Source organism: Pelodiscus sinensis, chromosome 2 (assembly GCF_049634645.1).
Source record: "Pelodiscus sinensis isolate JC-2024 chromosome 2, ASM4963464v1, whole genome shotgun sequence".
Classification (NCBI taxonomy): domain Eukaryota; kingdom Metazoa; phylum Chordata; order Testudines; family Trionychidae; genus Pelodiscus; species Pelodiscus sinensis.
In genome coordinates this window covers 1,463,983-1,482,803 of record NC_134712.1, presented here as the reverse complement: position 1 = coordinate 1,482,803, position 18,821 = coordinate 1,463,983, and the positions used below count along the sequence as shown (strand labels likewise).

General features: G+C 57.8%; 1 protein-coding gene across 4 annotated transcripts in view; it reads left to right on the top strand.

The window, feature by feature from the left end:
- The window catches only part of LOC102447856 (uncharacterized), an 88,937-nt gene extending 83,021 nt beyond the window's left edge, over positions 1–5,916 (top strand). For 3 of the 4 annotated variants that reach the window (XM_075919943.1, XM_075919946.1, XM_075919945.1), the window contains one exon: positions 4,588–4,797. In XM_075919943.1, the coding sequence (XP_075776058.1) occupies positions 4,588–4,625 (38 nt within the window). In that variant the 3' untranslated portion in view covers positions 4,626–4,797. Of the gene's footprint in view, positions 1–4,587; positions 4,798–5,709 lie in introns of those variants that run through there. The other variant, XM_075919944.1, reaches the window with a different exon arrangement.
- The last annotated feature ends 12,905 nt before the right edge of the window (positions 5,917–18,821 follow it).

Below are 18,821 nucleotides of genomic sequence, written 5' to 3'. Positions count from 1 at the left end.
AATTAGGAGTCATTTTTGCGCAAAAAAACCCTCTTCCACAAGAGCCATTCTTCCAGAAAAAATGAGGAAGAACGGCTCTTGCGCAAGAGGGGTTTTTGCGCACGAAAGGCGCTGTGTTGACTGTGCCTTTTTGTGCAAAAGGTTCTTGAGCAAAAATGGCTGCTCATTAATTATGTAAATGAAGCATGGCAATATGCTAATCCACACTTCATTTGCATAGGCTCTTGCGGAAGAGGGAAGCAGTGTAGACGTAGGCCTAGTCAGTGCAGTTGAAGCCTAGGGCAGCACCAGGACACAACAAGAACACACTGGGATTGATGCTGGAGCCAGCCCATGTACCATCTCCGGCCTTGAACCCATGACAGTCCCAGTACAGAGGCAGGTTTGGGAACAGGTACTGGGCATAAGGTCCAAGCTGGCCACGAGGAGATTCTCCTGGATGCTGGGACAGCACATCCCCTCTCCTCCTCCTCCCCAGAGGATGACCTGAGGGCCCACCAAGACTGACATGGGTGGCCTCTGGTTTGAGCCTTCAGGTGGAGGTTGTCAGGGAGTTATCGAACCGTTTCCGGGACATTTTGAAGGCTGCAGCCCCTGCAGAGGTCGCTCTTCCCTGGCACATCTCCATTGTGGGGCCAGTAAAAACCCTTTGGCAAAACCTAGTATCCATCCCTGCCACAGCCAAGAGAACGGAAAGAAAGTACTTTGTGCCAGCCAAGGGACGAGAGTTTCTATTTCCTCCTCTCCTGCCTGGGTCTCTCGTTGTAGTGGGTGCTAATGAAAAGGGCTGTTGGGCAATACAGGATTGACTCCAAAGCAAAGGAGCAGAAAAAGCTGGACATGCTGGGGGAGACGACCTATGCTAGGGGAGGACTCCAGCTGTGCATAGCGAACCAGCCGGCCTTTGTAGCTCAGTGTCAGAGTTCCCACAAGAAGTCCAGCAGGCACTGCAAGACCCGAGGCCCTGCCATTTCTCCGAACAAACCGACACAAGGCTCCACGGTGTTAAGGACACTAAAGCGACTCTGAAGTCCCTGATTTGCACTGCCATTCCCAGCCCAGGAGATCGTATGGGCCATGGCAGTTTGGCTGCTTTTATCCTCAACAGAGAGGTGACCAGGGGAGACAAAGCCATAAAGACTTGGGGTGCAGGCCACACCCATCTTCCTCCTCTTTGGCAGGGTTCTCTCCCCTGGCTCCATGTCATTCGGGTGGCTTGGAGCACTCATTTCGTTGGGTTTGTTGAGGCCAGCAAACCAATTCCACTTCCCAAGGATCTGGTTATGCCTGTTTTTTCCAACCATTTTGCCCACTTCCTTGAGGCCTGGAAACAGGTCACTTCTGTCTACTGGATCAAACATAGTGAAGGTCGACAACATCCTCTTGTTCATTTCCACTCCACCATGCCCTGATCCAAAGAGGAGCTGGTGATCCACATTAGTGTCACAGAGCTCAGGGGACTTCCTCTTGCATGTCAAGTGTTCTTACCTCCTCCTGTGAACACAACAGTCTCTGTGTCACGGACAATGCGTCAGCCACGTACTGCCTCAATGGGCAGAGTGGAACCTCTTCTTCCCCTTGTTAGGAAACAGCGCGCCTATGGGAGTTCTGCATCACACCTTCAATCACAGGCGAAAAATCATGGCAGACAGGGGAGATTCCAGAAGACTGGAAAAGGGCAAATATTGTGCCCATCTATAAAAAGGGGAATAAGAACAACCCAGGAAACTACAGACCGGTCAGTTTAACGTCTGTCCCAGGGAAGATAATGGAGCAGGTAATTAAGGAAATCATATGCAAACACTTGGAAGGTAATAGCCAGCATGGGTTTGTGAAGAACAAGTCATGCCAAACTAATCTGATAGCTTTCTTTGATAGGATAACGAGCCTTGTGGATAAGGGAGAAGCGGTGGATGTCATATACCTAGACTTTAGTAAGGCATTTGATACGGTCTCGCATGATATTCTTATTGATAAACTAGGCAAATATAACTTAGATAGGGCCACGATAAGGTGGGTGCATAATTGGCTGGATAACCGTAGTCAGAGAGTTGTTGTTAACGGTTCTAAATCCTGCTGGAAAGGGATAACAAGTGGAGTTCCGCAAGGGTCTGTTTTGGGACCCGTACTGTTCAATATCTTCATCAATGATGTAGATATTGGGATAGAGAGTACGCTTATTAAGTTTGCAGATGATACCAAACTGGGTGGGGTTGCAACTTCTTTGGAGGATAGGGACATAATTCAAAATGACCTTAGCAAGTTAGAGAAATGGTCCGAGGTAAACAGGATGAGGTTTAATCAAGAGAAATGCAAAGTGCTCCACTTAGGAAGGAACAATCAGTTCCATACATACAAGATGGGAAGCGACTGTCTAGGAAGGAGCATGGCGGAACGGGATCTAGGGGTCATAGTGGACCACAAGTTGAATATGAGTCAACAGTGTGATGCTGTTGCAAAAAAAGCAAATATGATTCTAGGTTGTATCAACAGGTGTGTTGTAAGCAAAACTCGTGAAGTCATTCTGCCGCTCTACTCTGCACTAGTTAGGCCTCAGCTGGAGTACTGTGTCCAGTTCTGGGCACCACATTTCAAGAAAGATGTGGAGAAATTGGAAAGGGTACAGAGAAGAGCGACAAGAATGATTAAAGGTTTAGAGAACATGACCTATGAAGCCAGGCTTCATGAACTGGGCTTGTTTAGTTTGGAAAAAAGAAGATTAAGGGGGGACATGATAGCGGTTTTCAAATATCTAAAAGGGTGTCACAAGGAGGAAGGAGAAAATTTGTTCCTCTTGGTTACTGAGGACAGGACAAGGAGTAATGGGCTTAAAGTGCAGCAGGGGAGGTTTAGATTGGACATTAGGAAAAAATTCCTAACTGTCAGGGTGGTCAAATATTGGAATAAATTGCCAAGGGAGGTGGTGGAATCTCCCTCTCTGGAGATATTTAAGAACAGGTTAGATAGACATCTGTCAGGGATGGTGTAGACGGAGCTTGGTCCTGCCTTGAGGGCGGGGGGCTGGACTCGATGACCTCTCAAGGTCCCTTCCAGTCCTATGATTCTATGATTCTATGATTCATTCCTACTGGGGTGCAGAACCAGCTTGCGGGCCGTCTCATCCGATCCTCCACTCACCACGGATGGGCCTCACACGCGAGTGTCATGCAGAGTGTTCCAACGGAAAGCCAGCAGCTCTTCACCCTTAGGGGCCACAGTCCGGGCTCGCTAACAGATGCATTTCTGCTAACTGGCTGTGTCACCTCCATGGTGCCTTTCTACCCATATTGCTGGTTCACAAGGTGCAACCAAAGATCAAGCAGGACCATGGTTGGGTCATCCTGGTAGTTCCAGCGTGGCTCAGACAACAGCACTGGTTCGTCTCCCAAGCAGGGCCTTTCTGGAGGTCGTTACTTCTACCAGGAAGGTTTCAAAATTCTGGCCCCTTATAGCAAAACCACCCTATAGAGAGTCCCTTAAGGACAAGGGTTAGCTTCCGCCACACTCTGAATTCCTGCCAAAATTCGTGTCCCAGTTTCACTCCAGCCAGCCGGTCTTTCTGCCAGTGTTTTACCCTACCCGTGTGCAGCTAGGGAGGAGCAGCATCTGTATTCCTTGAACGGCAGACTGGATCTGACATTTTCTATTGAAAGGACAAGACCGTTCCATAGGTCACCACAGCTCTTTGTACCAAGAGAGGGCAGAATGAAAAGGCTTCCCATGTCTGTTCAGAGGATCATGTCCTGCATCGCGTCTTGCATACGAGTGTGTTACAACCTTCTCCAACACTGACTGTCCACTCCGCAAGGGCCCAAGCCTCCTCGGCAGCCACCTGAGCTCAAATGTCAATCCAGGACAAGCGTAGTGCAGCCATCTGGTTATCTGTGCCCACCTCCTCCATGCACTGTGCTATCCTGCAGCAGGCCAGAGATGATGCCTGCTCTACACACAGCTTGTCCTCGAACTCAGAGCCCACCATGTGACTGCTTGTGAGTCACCCAAGTGGGAATGGAGATGTGCAAGCAGTTGAAGAATCAACAACCGTTACCCACCTCTCATTAGTGTGGCTCTTCGAGATGTGTTGCACACGTCCATTCCAAAACCCACCCGCTGGCTCCACTCTGAGTAGTCAAGCACTATAAGCGTGTGGCACCAGGGAGCATCCAAGCTGAGCCAAGGGGTACCCCCAGGGGAAAATCCCCAGTACCTGGATCGGAGCACTTGCGCACCTACGGTGCAGTGGACATGTGTAACGCATCTTGAAGAACAAGCATTGTGAGAGGTAGGTAATCGTTTTTTCTACCGACCCCCTGATTTCCATGTGAGCTGCAGTGTCTCTGTTAGGTGGATGTCCAGCCTTGATCTAAAGCCTGCAAAGGAAAGAGAATCCACCGTGGCCCTCAGTGATCTGCTCCAGCAGTTAATGACCCGATAAAATGCACGTCTTATTCCTCGTCTGCATCGGGTGGTGACGGGAATAGGGACACGCCGTCTGGGTCCGTTATCACTTTGTGCTTTGCCCTGCTGCCAACTCGCCTGGTAACTCCCTAATCTCAGCCTCTCCCTCTTGTCTTCTGCTCTTTGCAGCTGCGGGACTATCACTGACACCGTTCTGGGGTCCTTAGCTGAACGGCCGTTACGTCAGCATCACCAGCCCTGTGGCACCAGCTGGAGGTGAGCGCTCAGAAGCGGGAGTGACAGTCCATGCGGAGGGGAAGCACCTCTCCTTGCGCTGGGGGCAGGGGCAGGGGGGCGTGGAATGAGCACGTGTCCCCTAATAAACTTCTCTGGTCCCTGCCTGCATCTCTCCAGTCCATTGTCTCTGTCCCCCAGATTTTCCCCCTCCCCCGTTCCTGCCCCCATGGGTAACACGGTTCTGATCCCACGGAGCCAGAGAGGCTGCGGCTCCAAACCCCAGATGGCTTTGAATTCATCCAGCTCTTCTGCTTCCAGCCCTTCCCACGCCCACTGCCCCGGCCCCAGCCTGCTCCCCTGCCTGAGTACAAGCCATCCCTGCATCCCCTGCCCCTCCTCCCAACCTGGGCTGACCCTCCCATTCTCTATTCCCCCCTCAATGCAAGGATCCTTAACAGCCCTCCCCCAAATCCCAGCTTGCTGGTGGCCCTGCAGTGGCTGCCAGCCCTGGGCCCTCAGCAGGATGGGGCTGGCTTTGGGCAGTCCGCCCATGAACTCTGCGGCTGCTCAGCCCTTTCTGGCATGCCTGGCCCTGAGGCTGGAAGAGCACAGCTGACTGCTGAGATGGGGCCAGATTCCAGGCTGGTGTGCCCCCCTCACAGTGGCACGGGGATTGCAGATGCTCGTGAATTTCACCGCTGTCCTGCGCACAGTGAACACGGGCCGGGCAGCGTGACCTGAGCCTGGGCCACGAGGTGGCTCTTCATGTGTGGAGGAGAATGGCCACGTTCCAGCAGTAACAGGCTGATGTGTGTCTGCTGTCACCACCCTGGTATCCTGCCCCTGCTCTGCCGATGACCCTCGACCCTGCCCTGCCACCGCCCGCTCTCCCAGAGAACCTTACAGGAGACATTGGCTCTGTCTAGGCTCCTAGGCTTGAAGGCCAGAAAAGACTGGCACAATCATGTAGTCGGACCTCCTGCATATCACAGGCTACAGAACCGCACCCACCCGCTCTTACAATGGGCCTCTAACCTCTGGCTGCGTGACTGGTGGCTTCTTATCATGTTACAGAGAATCCACCATTCACCAAAAATCTGAAGTGACCTGTGCCCCACGCTGCAGGAGAAAGTGGAAAAACCCAACCAACCCACGGTCTCTGTCAGTCTGACTCCGCAGAAAGTTTTCCCCTGAGCCCAGATATGGAGATCAGTTAGAGCCTGAGACCCACCAGCCAGAATCCTCTGTAGTAACACAGAGCCCTCCCTGGCTACTGTCCCATCAATGGCCAGATCTTCTGTGAAAGTGTTTCTGAATCTGTGTCCCGTGGCACACCAGTGTTCCTTGGTCTTAAACACTTTAAAAAACACTGTTCTGTGAGATTCTGGACCTCCTCCCTCTGGGCCTGGGCAATGCCACCCAACTCTGGGTATGTCTACACTATAGAGTTTTGTTGGAAACACGGCTGTATTTCCGACAAACCCTGAGTAACGTCCACACTGCAATCGAAAGTAAATTGAAAGAACAGAGGGGTTTTTCCGGCATCGGTAATGCTCCTTCTCCGAGGAAGAAGCTTTTTTGCGAAAGAGCTCTTTCAGAAAAAGGCGTGTGTGGACGGGGGAGAGGGAGTTCTTTCGGAAGAAGAGGAAAGAGGAAAAAGCACAGGTGTCCTGGTGGCCATTCCGTCTCCAGCAATCACAGCTTGAATGCGAGAGAGTGTCCATTCGGTGTGGATGCTATCTGTCAAAAAAGCAGCTTGCTTTTTCGATGCGCTTTGGCAGTGTGGACGCACTCTTTCGGAAGAAGGTTTTTCAGAAGATCTCTTCCAGAAAAGCTTCTTCCGAAAGATTCCTGCAGTCTAGACATAGCCTCTTATGAGCCAACTCCCACTTTTTGTGCCAGGGTCATTAATAAAGATGTTAAATCACACTGCTCAATCTCCAAACTCCATATGTAGCCCCCCTCCAGCCTGACCGTTCATCGATCAGCATGGCCCTCGGTCGTCTCTCTTTAATTCACAAATCTTCCCCATCTTCTCCAATGCAACTAATAATTTCCCATGAATTGTATCAAATTCCTTGTGGCAATCCAGAAAGATCAGGGCCCCTGCTTTTCCTTTGTCTAAGAAATCCGTTATCTTCTCAACCAGGCAGCTCAGCTTGGCCTGGTATGATCGATCTATGGTGACGCCGCGCCGTGTTTGAGTCCAACTGCCATTTACCTGTCTCCTTAACTACTTTCCCTTCAAAATGTAGTCCAAGACCTGGCATACAACTGAGGGCAGACTAACGGGGATGCGGTTTCCTGGATCATTTTTCTTCCCTCCCTTCAAACAGGTCCTATATTTGCAATTCTCTGATCTAGGATGTGACAGAGTCATCAGAAATCCTTGGTAGTGGGCTGCAGGTCACGTGCCAGGTCCTGCTGTGTTCTCGGACGGGGATGGTGCAGGCCCGAGTTAGCGTCCCAGGACGCTGTTTGACTTTGACGTTCACCTCGGCTCTGGTGATTTCTGCTCCCACATCACTGTCCCGTTGCCCCCCGGCCCCTATCCAGAGGCTGTTGGGCCATGCTGGGCCTCGATGACCTTTCATCTCCACCCCGTAGCTGCCAGGCTGCTGCTGCAGATCTTGATTGTGTAATGAGATTAAGTCCATTTATTCACTGGCAAAGACCCCCCCCCCAGCTCCCCCCCTTCGCCCCTCCCCCACCCTTGAGGCGTATTGCTGGAGGAGCTGGGAGTGGAAGTCGGCGATGGTTTGTGAGACAGTCCTCAGTGTCTCCACAGGGAGCAGCAGCGTCACCCTGGGGAGGGGAAGGGAGACCACTGGGAGAAGGGCTAAGACCTTGCTCCTGCCTGGCCCAGGGTTTCAGCCCCGAGCGGCCTCCCAACAGAAGGGCCGAGAGCCCCAGGGCCGGGCCCACAGACCCTCGGCTGCACGGAGCCCTGGGATTGTGCTCCAGGGGCATTGCTGCCCTGGCCCTGCATGCACATGGGCCAGCTGGTTCCATGGCCCCAGGGCAAGGACACAGCCCCGCCCTGCAGCACCTGCGGCCCAGGCTCTGCCTTCTGGCCTGTAGGCACCAGGCTAGAGGTGAGGCCAACTTCCGCTCATCCATCCCCAAACCCACCCCGTCACCCAACCCCCAAACCGCCACTCACCCCGTCACCCAACCCCCAAACCGCCATTGACCCTGTCACCCAACCCCCAAACCACCACTCACCCCGTCACCCAACCCCCAAACCGCCATTGACCCCGTTACCCAACCCCCAAACCACCACTCACCCCGTCACCCAACCCCCAAACCGCCACTGACCCCGTCACCCAGCCCCCAAACCGCCATTGACCCCGTCACCCAACCCCCAAACCGACACTCACCCCGTCACCCAACCCCCAAACCATCACTCACCCTGTCACCCAACCCCCAAACCGCCACTCACCCCGTCACCCAGCCCCCAAACCGCCACTCACACCGTCACCCAACCCCCAAACCGCCACTCACCCCATCACCCAGCCCCCAAACCGCCACTCACCCCGTCACCCAACCTCCAAACCGCCCTTGACCCCGTCACCCAACCCCCAAACCGCCACTCACCCCATCACCCAACCCCCAAACTGCCATTGACCCCGTCACCCAACCCCCAAACCATCACTCACCCCGTCACCCAACCCCCAAACCGCCACTGACCCTGTCACCCAACCCCCAAACCGCCACTCACCCCGTCACCCAACCCCCAAACCGCCATTCACCCTGTCACCCAACCCCCAAACCGCCACTGACCCCGTCACCCAACCCCCAAACCGCCACTCACCCCGTCACCCAACCCCCAAACCGCCATTGACCCCGTCACCCAACCCCCAAACCATCACTCACCCCGTCACCCAACCCCCAAACCGCCATTGACCCCGTCACCCAACCCCCAAACCACCACTTACCATGTCACCCAACCCCCAAACCACCACTGACCCCGTCACCCAGCCCCCAAACCACCACTCACCCCGTCACCCAACCCCCAAACTACCACTCACCCCGTCACCCAACCCCCAAACCACAACTCACCCCGTCACCCGACCCCCAAACCGCCACTGACCCCGTCACCCAACCCCCAAACCGCCACTCACCCCGTCACCCAGCCCCCAAACCGCCACTCACCCCGTCACCCAACCCCCAAACCGCCAGTGATCCCGTCACCCAACCCCCAAACCATCACTCACCCCGTCACCCAACCCCCAAACCGCCAGTGACCCCGTCACCCAACCCCCAAACCGCCACTGACCCCGTCACCCAACCCCCAAACCGCCATTGACCCCATCACCCAACCCCCAAACCATCACTCACCCCGTCACCCAACCCCCAAACCGCCACTGACCCCGTCACCCAACCCCCAAACCAGCACTCACCCCGTCACCCAACCCCCAAACCGCCACTGACCCCGTCACCCAACCCCCAAACCGCCACTCACCCCGTCACCCAACCCCCAAACCGCCACTGACCCCGTCACCCAACCCCCAAACCACCACTCACCCCGTCACCCAACCCCCAAACCGCCATTGACCCCGTCACCCAACCCCCAAACCATCACTCACCCCGTCACCCAACCCCCAAACCGCCATTGACCCCGTCACCCAACCCCCAAACCACCACTCACCCCGTCACCCAACCCCCAAACCACCACTTACCATGTCACCCAACCCCCAAACCACCACTGACCCCGTCACCCAGCCCCCAAACCACCACTCACCCCGTCACCCAACCCCCAAACTACCACTCACCCCGTCACCCAACCCCCAAACCACAACTCACCCCGTCACCCGACCCCCAAACCGCCACTGACCCCGTCACCCAACCCCCAAACCGCCACTCACCCCGTCACCCAGCCCCCAAACCGCCACTCACCCCGTCACCCAACCCCCAAACCGCCAGTGACCCTGTCACCCAACCCCCAAACCGCCACTCACCCCGTCACCCAACCCCCAAACCGCCATTGACCCCGTCACCCAACCCCCAAACCATCACTCACACCGTCACCCAACCCCCAAACCGCCACTGACCCCGTCACCCAACCCCCAAACCGCCACTCACCCCGTCACCCAACCCCCAAACCGCCACTCACCCCGTCACCCAACCCCCAAACCGCCATTGACCCCGTCACCCAACCCCCAAACCATCACTCACCCCGTCACCCAACCCCCAAACCGCCACTCACCCCGTCACCCAACCCCCAAACCACCACTTACCATGTCACCCAACCCCCAAACCACCACTGACCCCCCTCACCCAACCCCCAAACCGCCATTGACCCCGTCACCCAACCCCCAAACCGCCACTCACCCCATCACCCAACCCCCAAACCACCACTGACCCCCCTCACCCAACCCCCAAACCGCCATTGACCCCGTCACCCAACCCCCAAACCGCCACTGACCCCGTCACCCAACCTCCAAACCGCCACTCACCCCGTCACCCAACCCCCAAACCATCACTCACCCCGTCACCCAACCCCCAAACCGCCACTGACCCCGTCACCCAACCCCCAAACCACCACTGACCCTGACCCCGCCGTGTCACTCACACTGACCTAATCTGCCCCAGCCCGTGTTCCATCTCCCAGCTCCTCACCCATCACTCACCCTGGCCCCAACACTCCACCCCATCTGCTCCCCCATCGCCGCCCTGGACCCCATCATCAGTCACCCAGCCCACCGCCCCTCACTGAGTCACCCCTCCCGTCCCGTCACCTGCCCTGCTCCTGTCACTGACGTGGGACTCCTCGTGCCGTGGTACCTGACGTGGTGGGGGCCCTCGCGCTGCCCGAAGATGCTCCCTGGGGCCAGCTCAATCCCCGTGGCCTCCCGCAGCTTCTGGCAGAAGAAGAAATCAGGCTCCAGTCCGAGGGCCTGGGGGGGAAAGGGAGGCTGGCAGGTCACTCCCCCCCCCCCCGGCTGGGCCTAGGGCTGCTCCGTCCCCTGCACGGCTCTCACCTAGGCCTCCAGCACAGCTCTGGCTGGGAGCTGGATCCTGGGGAAGGCGCACATGGCACCCTGCACGGGGTTACAGTGGATCCCGGGCGCCTGGCTGAAGATGTCCTGGGCCAGGTCACTCAGGATCGTCTGTTTCTCCTGGGAGCCCCAGAGGGAGAGACCCACAGAGAGAGCAGGGGAGGTAGATGTTATCCTCTGGGCACAGAACCCAGGAGTCCTGCTCGCTCTAACCACTAGACCCCTCTCCCACTTAGAGACAGGGGTAGAACCCAGGAGTCCTGCTCGCTCTAACCACTAGACCCCTCTCCCGCTTAGAGACAGGAATGGAACCCAGGAGTGCTGTTCGCTCTAACCACTAGACCCCTCTCCCGCTTAGAGACGGGGTAGTGTGACGGCGCGTTGGGGGTTCCCCGTCTCCTGCACCCCAAAATGCACCAGCCGGTGGAATAGAGGAAGTTTATTGCCTCTCCAGGATACAGCACAGCACAGATGTAATCTGGTCACAGAGCTGGGCTAAGATGCCTTAGGCCCCCTTGAGATGGGGGGAGACTGGGCCCCTAAACTCCAGCCCCTTTCCCTAGGCTGTCTCCTCCATGCTCCCAGACAGCCAGCCACTAACTAACCCTCTTCCAGCCCTGCCCCCCAGCCAGGGCAGCATCCACCTTCCTTTGTTCCTCTCCATGGGGGGTGTCTGGCCATACTGGTTTGCATAGTGACTCATCCTGTTTTGCTGGGTCGTGGTACCCACGGCAGCCAGTGGGGGTTACCCCAGAGCCAGCAGCATAGAAACCAGCCAGGTACCCCCACTACGTCACAGTTCTCCCCCCTCCGAGAGCGAACTGAGCAGGGTCACTCCGCTCGTGACCTAGGGAAGTTCGGGTCCTCTGCGTGGGAACCCGCCCCGGGGTCATGGGTGCTCCCCTTGACTCGGGCCAGCCGTGGCGAGGCCCCACATGAGCTGGCTTCCCTCTGTCCACTCGCCGCCCCGCTCCAGGGCGACTGGCACAGGCCTGTCCTCGGGGGTCACACCCACCCTTCCGCTGGCCTTGATCTCTGGCCAGGGTGTCTCGGGCCGGGGCCATGAGCCCAGCGAGCCTTCTCTGGACAGCCAGGGCAGCTTCCACCCCCGATGCTCCATCCAGGGAGGTCTTCCCCTCCCATAACTCTCTCAGCAAGCCCAGAGGGTCCTCTATCTGGGGTAGAGACCCCCAAGCCGCTTTCCTACTGTCTTGGGCCTGCCCGCCCCTCTGGCAGGAGTCACAGGACCGGCAGTACTGCTGCACGGCTGTAAAGATTCCCAGCCAATAGAAGTGCTGGAGCAGCCTCAGCCGGGTGCTCCGGATCCCCCGGTGGCCCCCAACGGGGACGTCATGGGCCAAATACAGCAGTTTGAGGCGATACTTTCGGGGGATGACCAGCTGCCGCTGGACCCCCCATGCCCTCACCTTCCTGGGGGGAAGCCATTCACGGAACAGGAGTCCACGCTCCCGCAGGAATCTCTCCTGGCCACCTCTCCCCCGGGGCTGAGCTGCACGGAGGCCAGCCTGGTCCCTCAGCCTCTGCAAGAAGGGGTCTGCCTGCACCTCAGCCTGGAATTCAGCTGCTGAGGCAGGGATCGGGACCTGTTCCCCACCTTTGCCTAGGTCCGGAGTCCCAGCCTGGCTGGACCCCGTGTCTACTGGGATGGGACCCTGAGGACTCTGCCGGGAGTCCTTCCCTGGACCCACATTGTCAGCCCCCCGCTGGCTCTGGCTCCGGGTAGTGACTAGAGTCAGCTGGGATTCATGGGGCCACTCCTCTAGGTCATTCCCCATCAGCACCTCGGTGGGCAAGTGCGGGTGCACCCCCACTTCCTTGAGGCCCTCCTTGGCCCCCCATTTCAGATGCACCCGGGCTACAGGCACCTTAAACGGGGACCCATCTATGCCCTTCAGGGTCAGCTGCGTGTGGGGTAGTATCCGCTCTGGGGCCACTATATCGGATCGGGCCAGTGTCACCTCCGCCCCCGTGTCCCAGAAACCCGTCACCTTCCTACCATCCACCTCCAGGGGTATGAGGCACTCGCTCCGCAGGGGCCGTCCTGCCCCCACCCGGTACACAGAGAAATCCGCCTCCTGAGAATCAGACCTCCCAGGGGAGGTGCACTGAGCATCCTTCCCCTCTCTCTGAGCTGAGGTTTGCCTGCCAGCCCCTGCCTCTGGGGCAGCCTGCCCTTCCTCCCGCCCCAGCCAGTTAACCCTGGAAAGTCCCCGGTCCTGGGACCTGGTGCACTGAGCCCTCTTGTGGCCTTTTTGCCCACAGCGATGGCAAGTTAGGCTTTGGGCTGTCTCTGTCCAGGCCCTGGCTGGTTCTCTGGGGCACAGACGACCTGTTCCTTGGTCTCGCCCCGTAGTTGACTCCCTCCATCGCTCAGCCGAGATCCGGTCTCTGCGCGGTTCCCTTTCTCTCCGGGACTCCCGTTCACACCCGGACCGGCTCTCCGTGAACTCATCTGCCAGCCTCCCAGCCTCCTGGGGGTTCTCTGGTCTCCGGTCCTTGAGCCACAGCCTCAGTTTGAGTGGGCACGCTTCATAGAACTGCTCCATCAGGACCAGCTTGAGCAGCTCCCCTGCGGTCTGGGCTCCGACTCCAGACACCCACTTGCGGCAGTATTGCGCCAGGCGGGAGGCCAGATCCACATAGGTCTCCCGTGGCCCTTTCTGCACCCCCCGGAGCTTCTTCCTGTACATCTCGGGGGTCAGCCCGAACTTGTGCAGCAGGGCCTCCTTGACTCGGTTGTAATCCCCTGGCTGTAGGTCCTCCAGCTGACTGAGCACTCCGGCTGCCTCCTGGCTCAGTGCGGGGATGAGCTCCTGCAGCCAGTCAGCTGGGGTGACCTGTTGCAGTCCACAGGCCCTCTCAAAGGAGCTGAGGAACCCGTCTATGTCGCCCACGTCCTTCAATTGGGCCACCACGAGCCTCTCCAAGCGTCTGGCAGTCCTGGGACCCTGGGGCCCATCCGCACTTGGCGCAGCCGGTGCCCCGCCGGTTCTCCGCTCTGCCATGGCCAGCTCATGCTGTCGCTGCCTCTCTCAGTCCTGGTGGTCCCTCTCTCGGTCCTCTGCTTCCAATTCCTTTATCTGCAGCTGGATCTCCAGCCGCCGTAGCTCCGCTGGGCTGGCCCCTGCTCTAGATGGGCTACGGCTTGCAGGCCTCCCGGGAGATGCTGCCTCATCTCTCCGGTGGGTTCCAGCGCTCCTCCCCCTTTCTGAGCCTGACACCCTCTCAGGGGGGGTCTGGCTGCTTCCCCTGGGGACAAGATCCTGGCCCTGTGGCTGGTCATTCTCTTCCAGCTGGGCAATCAGCTGGGCCTTGGTTGCTTTCTGCACAGGCAAGCCCCTCTCTCTGCACAGCCCCACCAGCTCTGCCTTCAAGAGTCGGGCGTAGGCCATCTGCCCGCTGGTCCCCTCGGTGCAGACTCACCAGTCTAGTGCTGCAGCGCCCCACGATTCCCAGGATCCGCTTCGCTCTGTCTCCAGCACGCCTGGCTCCAGGGCTCTTGCTTCTACTGCGCCTTGTCACTCTCCGCTGGAAGCTCCATCCACGGGGTGCAGTGCATCCCACTTCTGACACCAGTGTGACGGCGCGATGGGGTTCCCCCATCTCCTGCACCCCGAAATGGCACAAACAGACTGCACCAGCCGGTGGAATAGAGGAAGTTTATTGCCTCTCCAGGATACAGCACAGCACAGATGGAATCTGGTCACAGAGCTGGGCTAGGATGCCTCAGGCCCCCTTGAGATGGGGGGAGACTGGGCCCCTAAACTCCAGCCCCTTTCCCTAGGCTGTCTCCTCCATGCTCCCAGACAGCCAGCCACTAACTAACCCTCTTCCAGCTCTGCCCCCCAGCCAGGGCAGCATTCCACCTTCCTTTGTTCCTCTCCATGGGGGGTGTCTGGCCACTGGTTTGCATAGCGGCTCATCCTGTTTTGCTGGGTCGTGGTACCCACGGCAGCCAGTGGGGGTTACCCCAGAGCCAGCAGCATAGAAACCAGCCAGGTACCCCCACTACGTCACAGGTAGAACCCAGGAGTCCTGCTCGCTCTAACCACTAGACCCCTCTCCCGCTTAGAGACAGGGGTAGAACCCACGAGTCCTGCTCGCTGTAACCACTAGACCCCTCTCCCGCTTAGAGACAGGGGTAGAACCCAGGAGTCCTGCTCGGTCTAACCACTAGACCCCTCTCCCGCTTAGAGACAGGGGTAGAACCCAGGAGTCCTGCTCGCTCTAACCACTAGACCCCTCTCCCGCTCAGAGACAGGGGTAGAACCCAGGAGTCCTGCTCGCTCTAACCACTAGACCCCTCTCCCGCTTAGAGACAGGGGTAGAACCCAGGAGTCCTGCTCGCTCTAACCACTAGACCCCTCTCCCGCTCAGAGACAGGGGTAGAACCCAGGAGTCCTGCTCGCTCTAACCACTAGACCCCTCTCCCACTCAGAGACAGGGGTAGAACCCAGGAGTCCTGCTCGCTCTAACCACTAGACCCCTCTCCTGCTTAGAGACAGGGGTAGAACCCAGGAGTCCTGCTCGCTCTAACCACTAGACCCCTCTCCTGCTTAGAGACAGGGGTAGAACCCAAGGCGTTGTTTACACTGGCGGGTTCCTGTGCCAGAAATATGCAAATGAGGCTAAGCGTGGAATATCGCTGAGCTTCATTTACATACCTAATGAGCCGCCATTTTTTGCAGAAGAGGCTCTTGCGCCACAAGGAGCTGTCTACACTGCCCCTCTTGCGCAAGAAAACCCCCCTTGTGCAATGCCGCTACGCTGGTTATTTTCAGGAATCATAGAACCATAGAGCTGGAAGACACCTCAGAAGGTCATCGAGTCCAGCCCCCTGCCCTAGGCAGGACCAATCCCGACTAAATCAACCGAGCCAGGGCTTTGTCAAGCCGAGACTTAAACATCTCTAGGGATGGAGACTCCACTACTTCCCTAGGGAACCCAGCCCAGCGCTTCACCGCGCGCCTAGGGAAATCCTTTTTCCTAATATCCCACCTAAACCTCCTCCATTGCAACTTGAGCCCATTGCTCCTCGTTCTGCCGCCTGTCATTACTGAGAACAGCCTCTCGCCAGCCTCTTTGAAACCCCCTTCAGGAAGTTGAAGGCTGCTATCAAATCCCCCCTCACTCTTCTCTTCTGCAGACTAAACAGACCCAACTCCCTCAGCCTCTCCTCATAGGTCGTGTGCTCCAGCCCCCGAATCATTTTGGTTGCCCTCCACTGGACCCTCTCCAGTGCGTCCACATCCTTTTTGACATGCTCGCTCTAACCTCTAGACCCCTCTCCCACTTAGACTGGGGTAGAACCCAGGAGCTCTGCCTGCTCTATCCACTGGGGATTAGGGTGCAGCTGCGGGTACAGGGGTCAGATACTGCTGGGGGGCACACAGGTCAGGGTTCTATGGGGGGGCACATGGGTCAGGGTGCCACGGGGGGCACACGGGGTCAGGGTGCCAGGGGTGGGGCACACAGGGGTCAGGGTGCTGCTGGGGAGGCACACAGCGGTCAGGGTGCCAGGGGTGGGGCACACAAGGGCCAGGGTGCCATGGGGTGAGGCACACGGGGTCAGGTTTCCGCTGGGGGGGCACACGGGGTCAGGGTGCCACGGGGGGGCACACAGGGGCCAGGGTGCTGCTGGGGGGGTACACGGGGTCAGGGTGCCATGGGGGGGCCACATGGGGTCAGGATGCCAGGGGTGGGGCACACGGGGTCAGGATGCCACGGGGGGGCACACAGGGGTCAGGGTGCTGCTGGGGATGCAGTATGCGGAAGTTGCTTGACATCAAATTCTTCAGTTGCCCCCCCACGTGCTCCCCACTGCATCCAGTGGCTATGGGCTGCTCTCCCGTCTCCCCAATGCCACGCGCCGCAGTGGGCCTGGTGCAGCCTGAGATCCAGGAGCCGCCTGGCAAAGGGAGAGGTCGCCCGGTCGGCCAAGGCTGGGACTGAGTCAAGTGTGGGGCCGTCCTGCAGCCTGGCCTGGCTGCTCCCACCCCCATCAGTCCAGCCAACCCACCTGCTGAGAACCCAGCTCCCAGATGGGGCCCTGCCCCCACTTCTCCCTGCTCCCCAGGTCCCCTGACCCCCGATTCTCCTATCCCCATGTTCCACTGCCCCCCCTTCTCCCTGCTCCCCAGTTCTCCTGACCCAACACCACCCGCTGTCCAGTTTCTCTTGTCCAGTGTTTCCCCTGTTCCTCAGTTTCCCTGTCCCCTGGTTTCCCTGCCATCCATTTCTCACTGGACTCTGGTTCCCCCTGCTCCTCAGATCCCCTGTCCTCCAGCTCTCCTGATTCCCCTGTTCCCCCTGCTCCATGGCACTCCCTACAGCCTGCTTCCCTCATCCTGCAGTTCCCCTGTCCCCCAATTCCCCCCTGCCCCGCGATTCCCCCTGCTCCCTGGTTTCCCCTGCCACCTGGTTCCCCTTGTCCCCTGATTCTCCCTGTCCCCAGTTCTCCCTGTTCCCCTAATTCCCCCCTTCCCCTAATTCCCCCGCTGCCCAATGCGTCTCGTCTCCTGATTCTCTGTCCCTGGATTCCCGCAGTTCCCTGGTTCCCCGCTGTCCCATTCCTCTTGTCCCCCGGTTTCCGCTGCCACCTGACTTCCCCTGACAGCCAGTTCCCCCCCACCTCCTGGTTCCATCTGCAAGCCAGGGCTGCTCTCGCCAACTCACCCGTCTGGTCCCTAGGCTTAACCGGTTACCCATTTACATCCCTACTGGGAAAAGCTGTAGATGGGTTGCCTTGGCAGCAGCAGGGAAAACGTCAGCCTCTGACGTAGCAGCTGCAGAATAACAGCAGGAGGAATTAGAAGCAAAGAAAAGCGGAAGCGCAAACGTGTTGCCTGGACGGGGTGGAGTTTTTCTTGGATACCTCTGCTATCCCGGAAAAATCCCGCAGGGTAGACGTACCGTGAGAGGGGACCTGATAACGACATGACACCTGTCGGGGATGATCTAGCGGTGCTGGGTTCTGCCATGAGGGCAGGAGACCGGACTTGATGACCTCTCGAGGTCCCTTCCAGTTCTAGGATTCTATGAAAACAAACAAGCATCCAACCCCAGAAGTCCCTCCCAGTCTGGCCCGGAGGGAATGCATGACTAGACCTTTCCCCCTGAAAACGATTTCCTTGCTTGTGTGGGGGGCTGCTCCGTAGTGGCAGCTGGGGAGGGTGCGTTGAGTTTTGGCAGGTTTCTGGAGTTCGATGGAGTTGTTTGTCAAAGGGGTGTGGAACACAAGTGCCGCGTAGGCAAGCTCTCTTGCAGACGTCTGTTGGGAGGTGGATAGGACTGAGTCGTGTGTGAATCATTGTTGCTAGGCAGAGGCACAAGTAGTTTCTGGAGCTGGGTATGGCCGTGTGCACTGGGCGGCCTGGGAAGCAGGCCCCAGCAGATCCGTGGCAGCGTTAACCCTCCCGCAGGGCCGTGCGGTCCATGGTCATTAGAAAGCGAGGGAACAATCACTTTTTATTTTAATGGGCGGCTCGGGAACCTCTGGCTGGGAGAAACTAGCCCCCAGCTCTTCCCCCCACAGGCCCTGCCCTTCCGTGTGCCCCAGAACTCTGGTACCCCCCGCCACAGCTGCCAGCCCCTGCCCAAAACTGGCTAGTGCCTGCAGCCTCCCCAGCCCCAGAGTCCAGGAACCTCCCCCAGACACCCCTGCTTGCTGCCCATGTTCATCCTGTCCTTTGAATGTTGGGTGATCGGAGCCAAACTGTTTTGTTCACATTGCCTCCACCTTTCTCCCATTGAATGTCATGAGCCAGACGTGTTTTGCTGTTCTCAGTTTCGTATTTGTCCTCTAGCTGGTGGGGGATTTAAATCTCTGAGGCTCAAGTGATCAGAGCCTCAGGCTTTGGGAACTCGGAGTTTCTGTCGGAACCACAGAACTGTGGGATTGGAGTGTAGCTGAAATGTGGAGTTTTAATCATTCGTTTTAGCTTGGTATGATGTAATATGGCTCGGTGAGCCCTGCCGGCCACCCTTTCTGAGTAGCAGAACATGCCCGTGGTAGAGATGCCTCAGGCTGTCTGTGTCTGTCACTGATGTAAAGGCGGGAACAGACCAGAAGAGTTCTCGTGACTCACTGTGCTCACCCTTTTGCCCTTAGAATGTAAGATTTAATGAAGGCTTCTATTAGCTTTTTAATGTGGAAAATTCTGT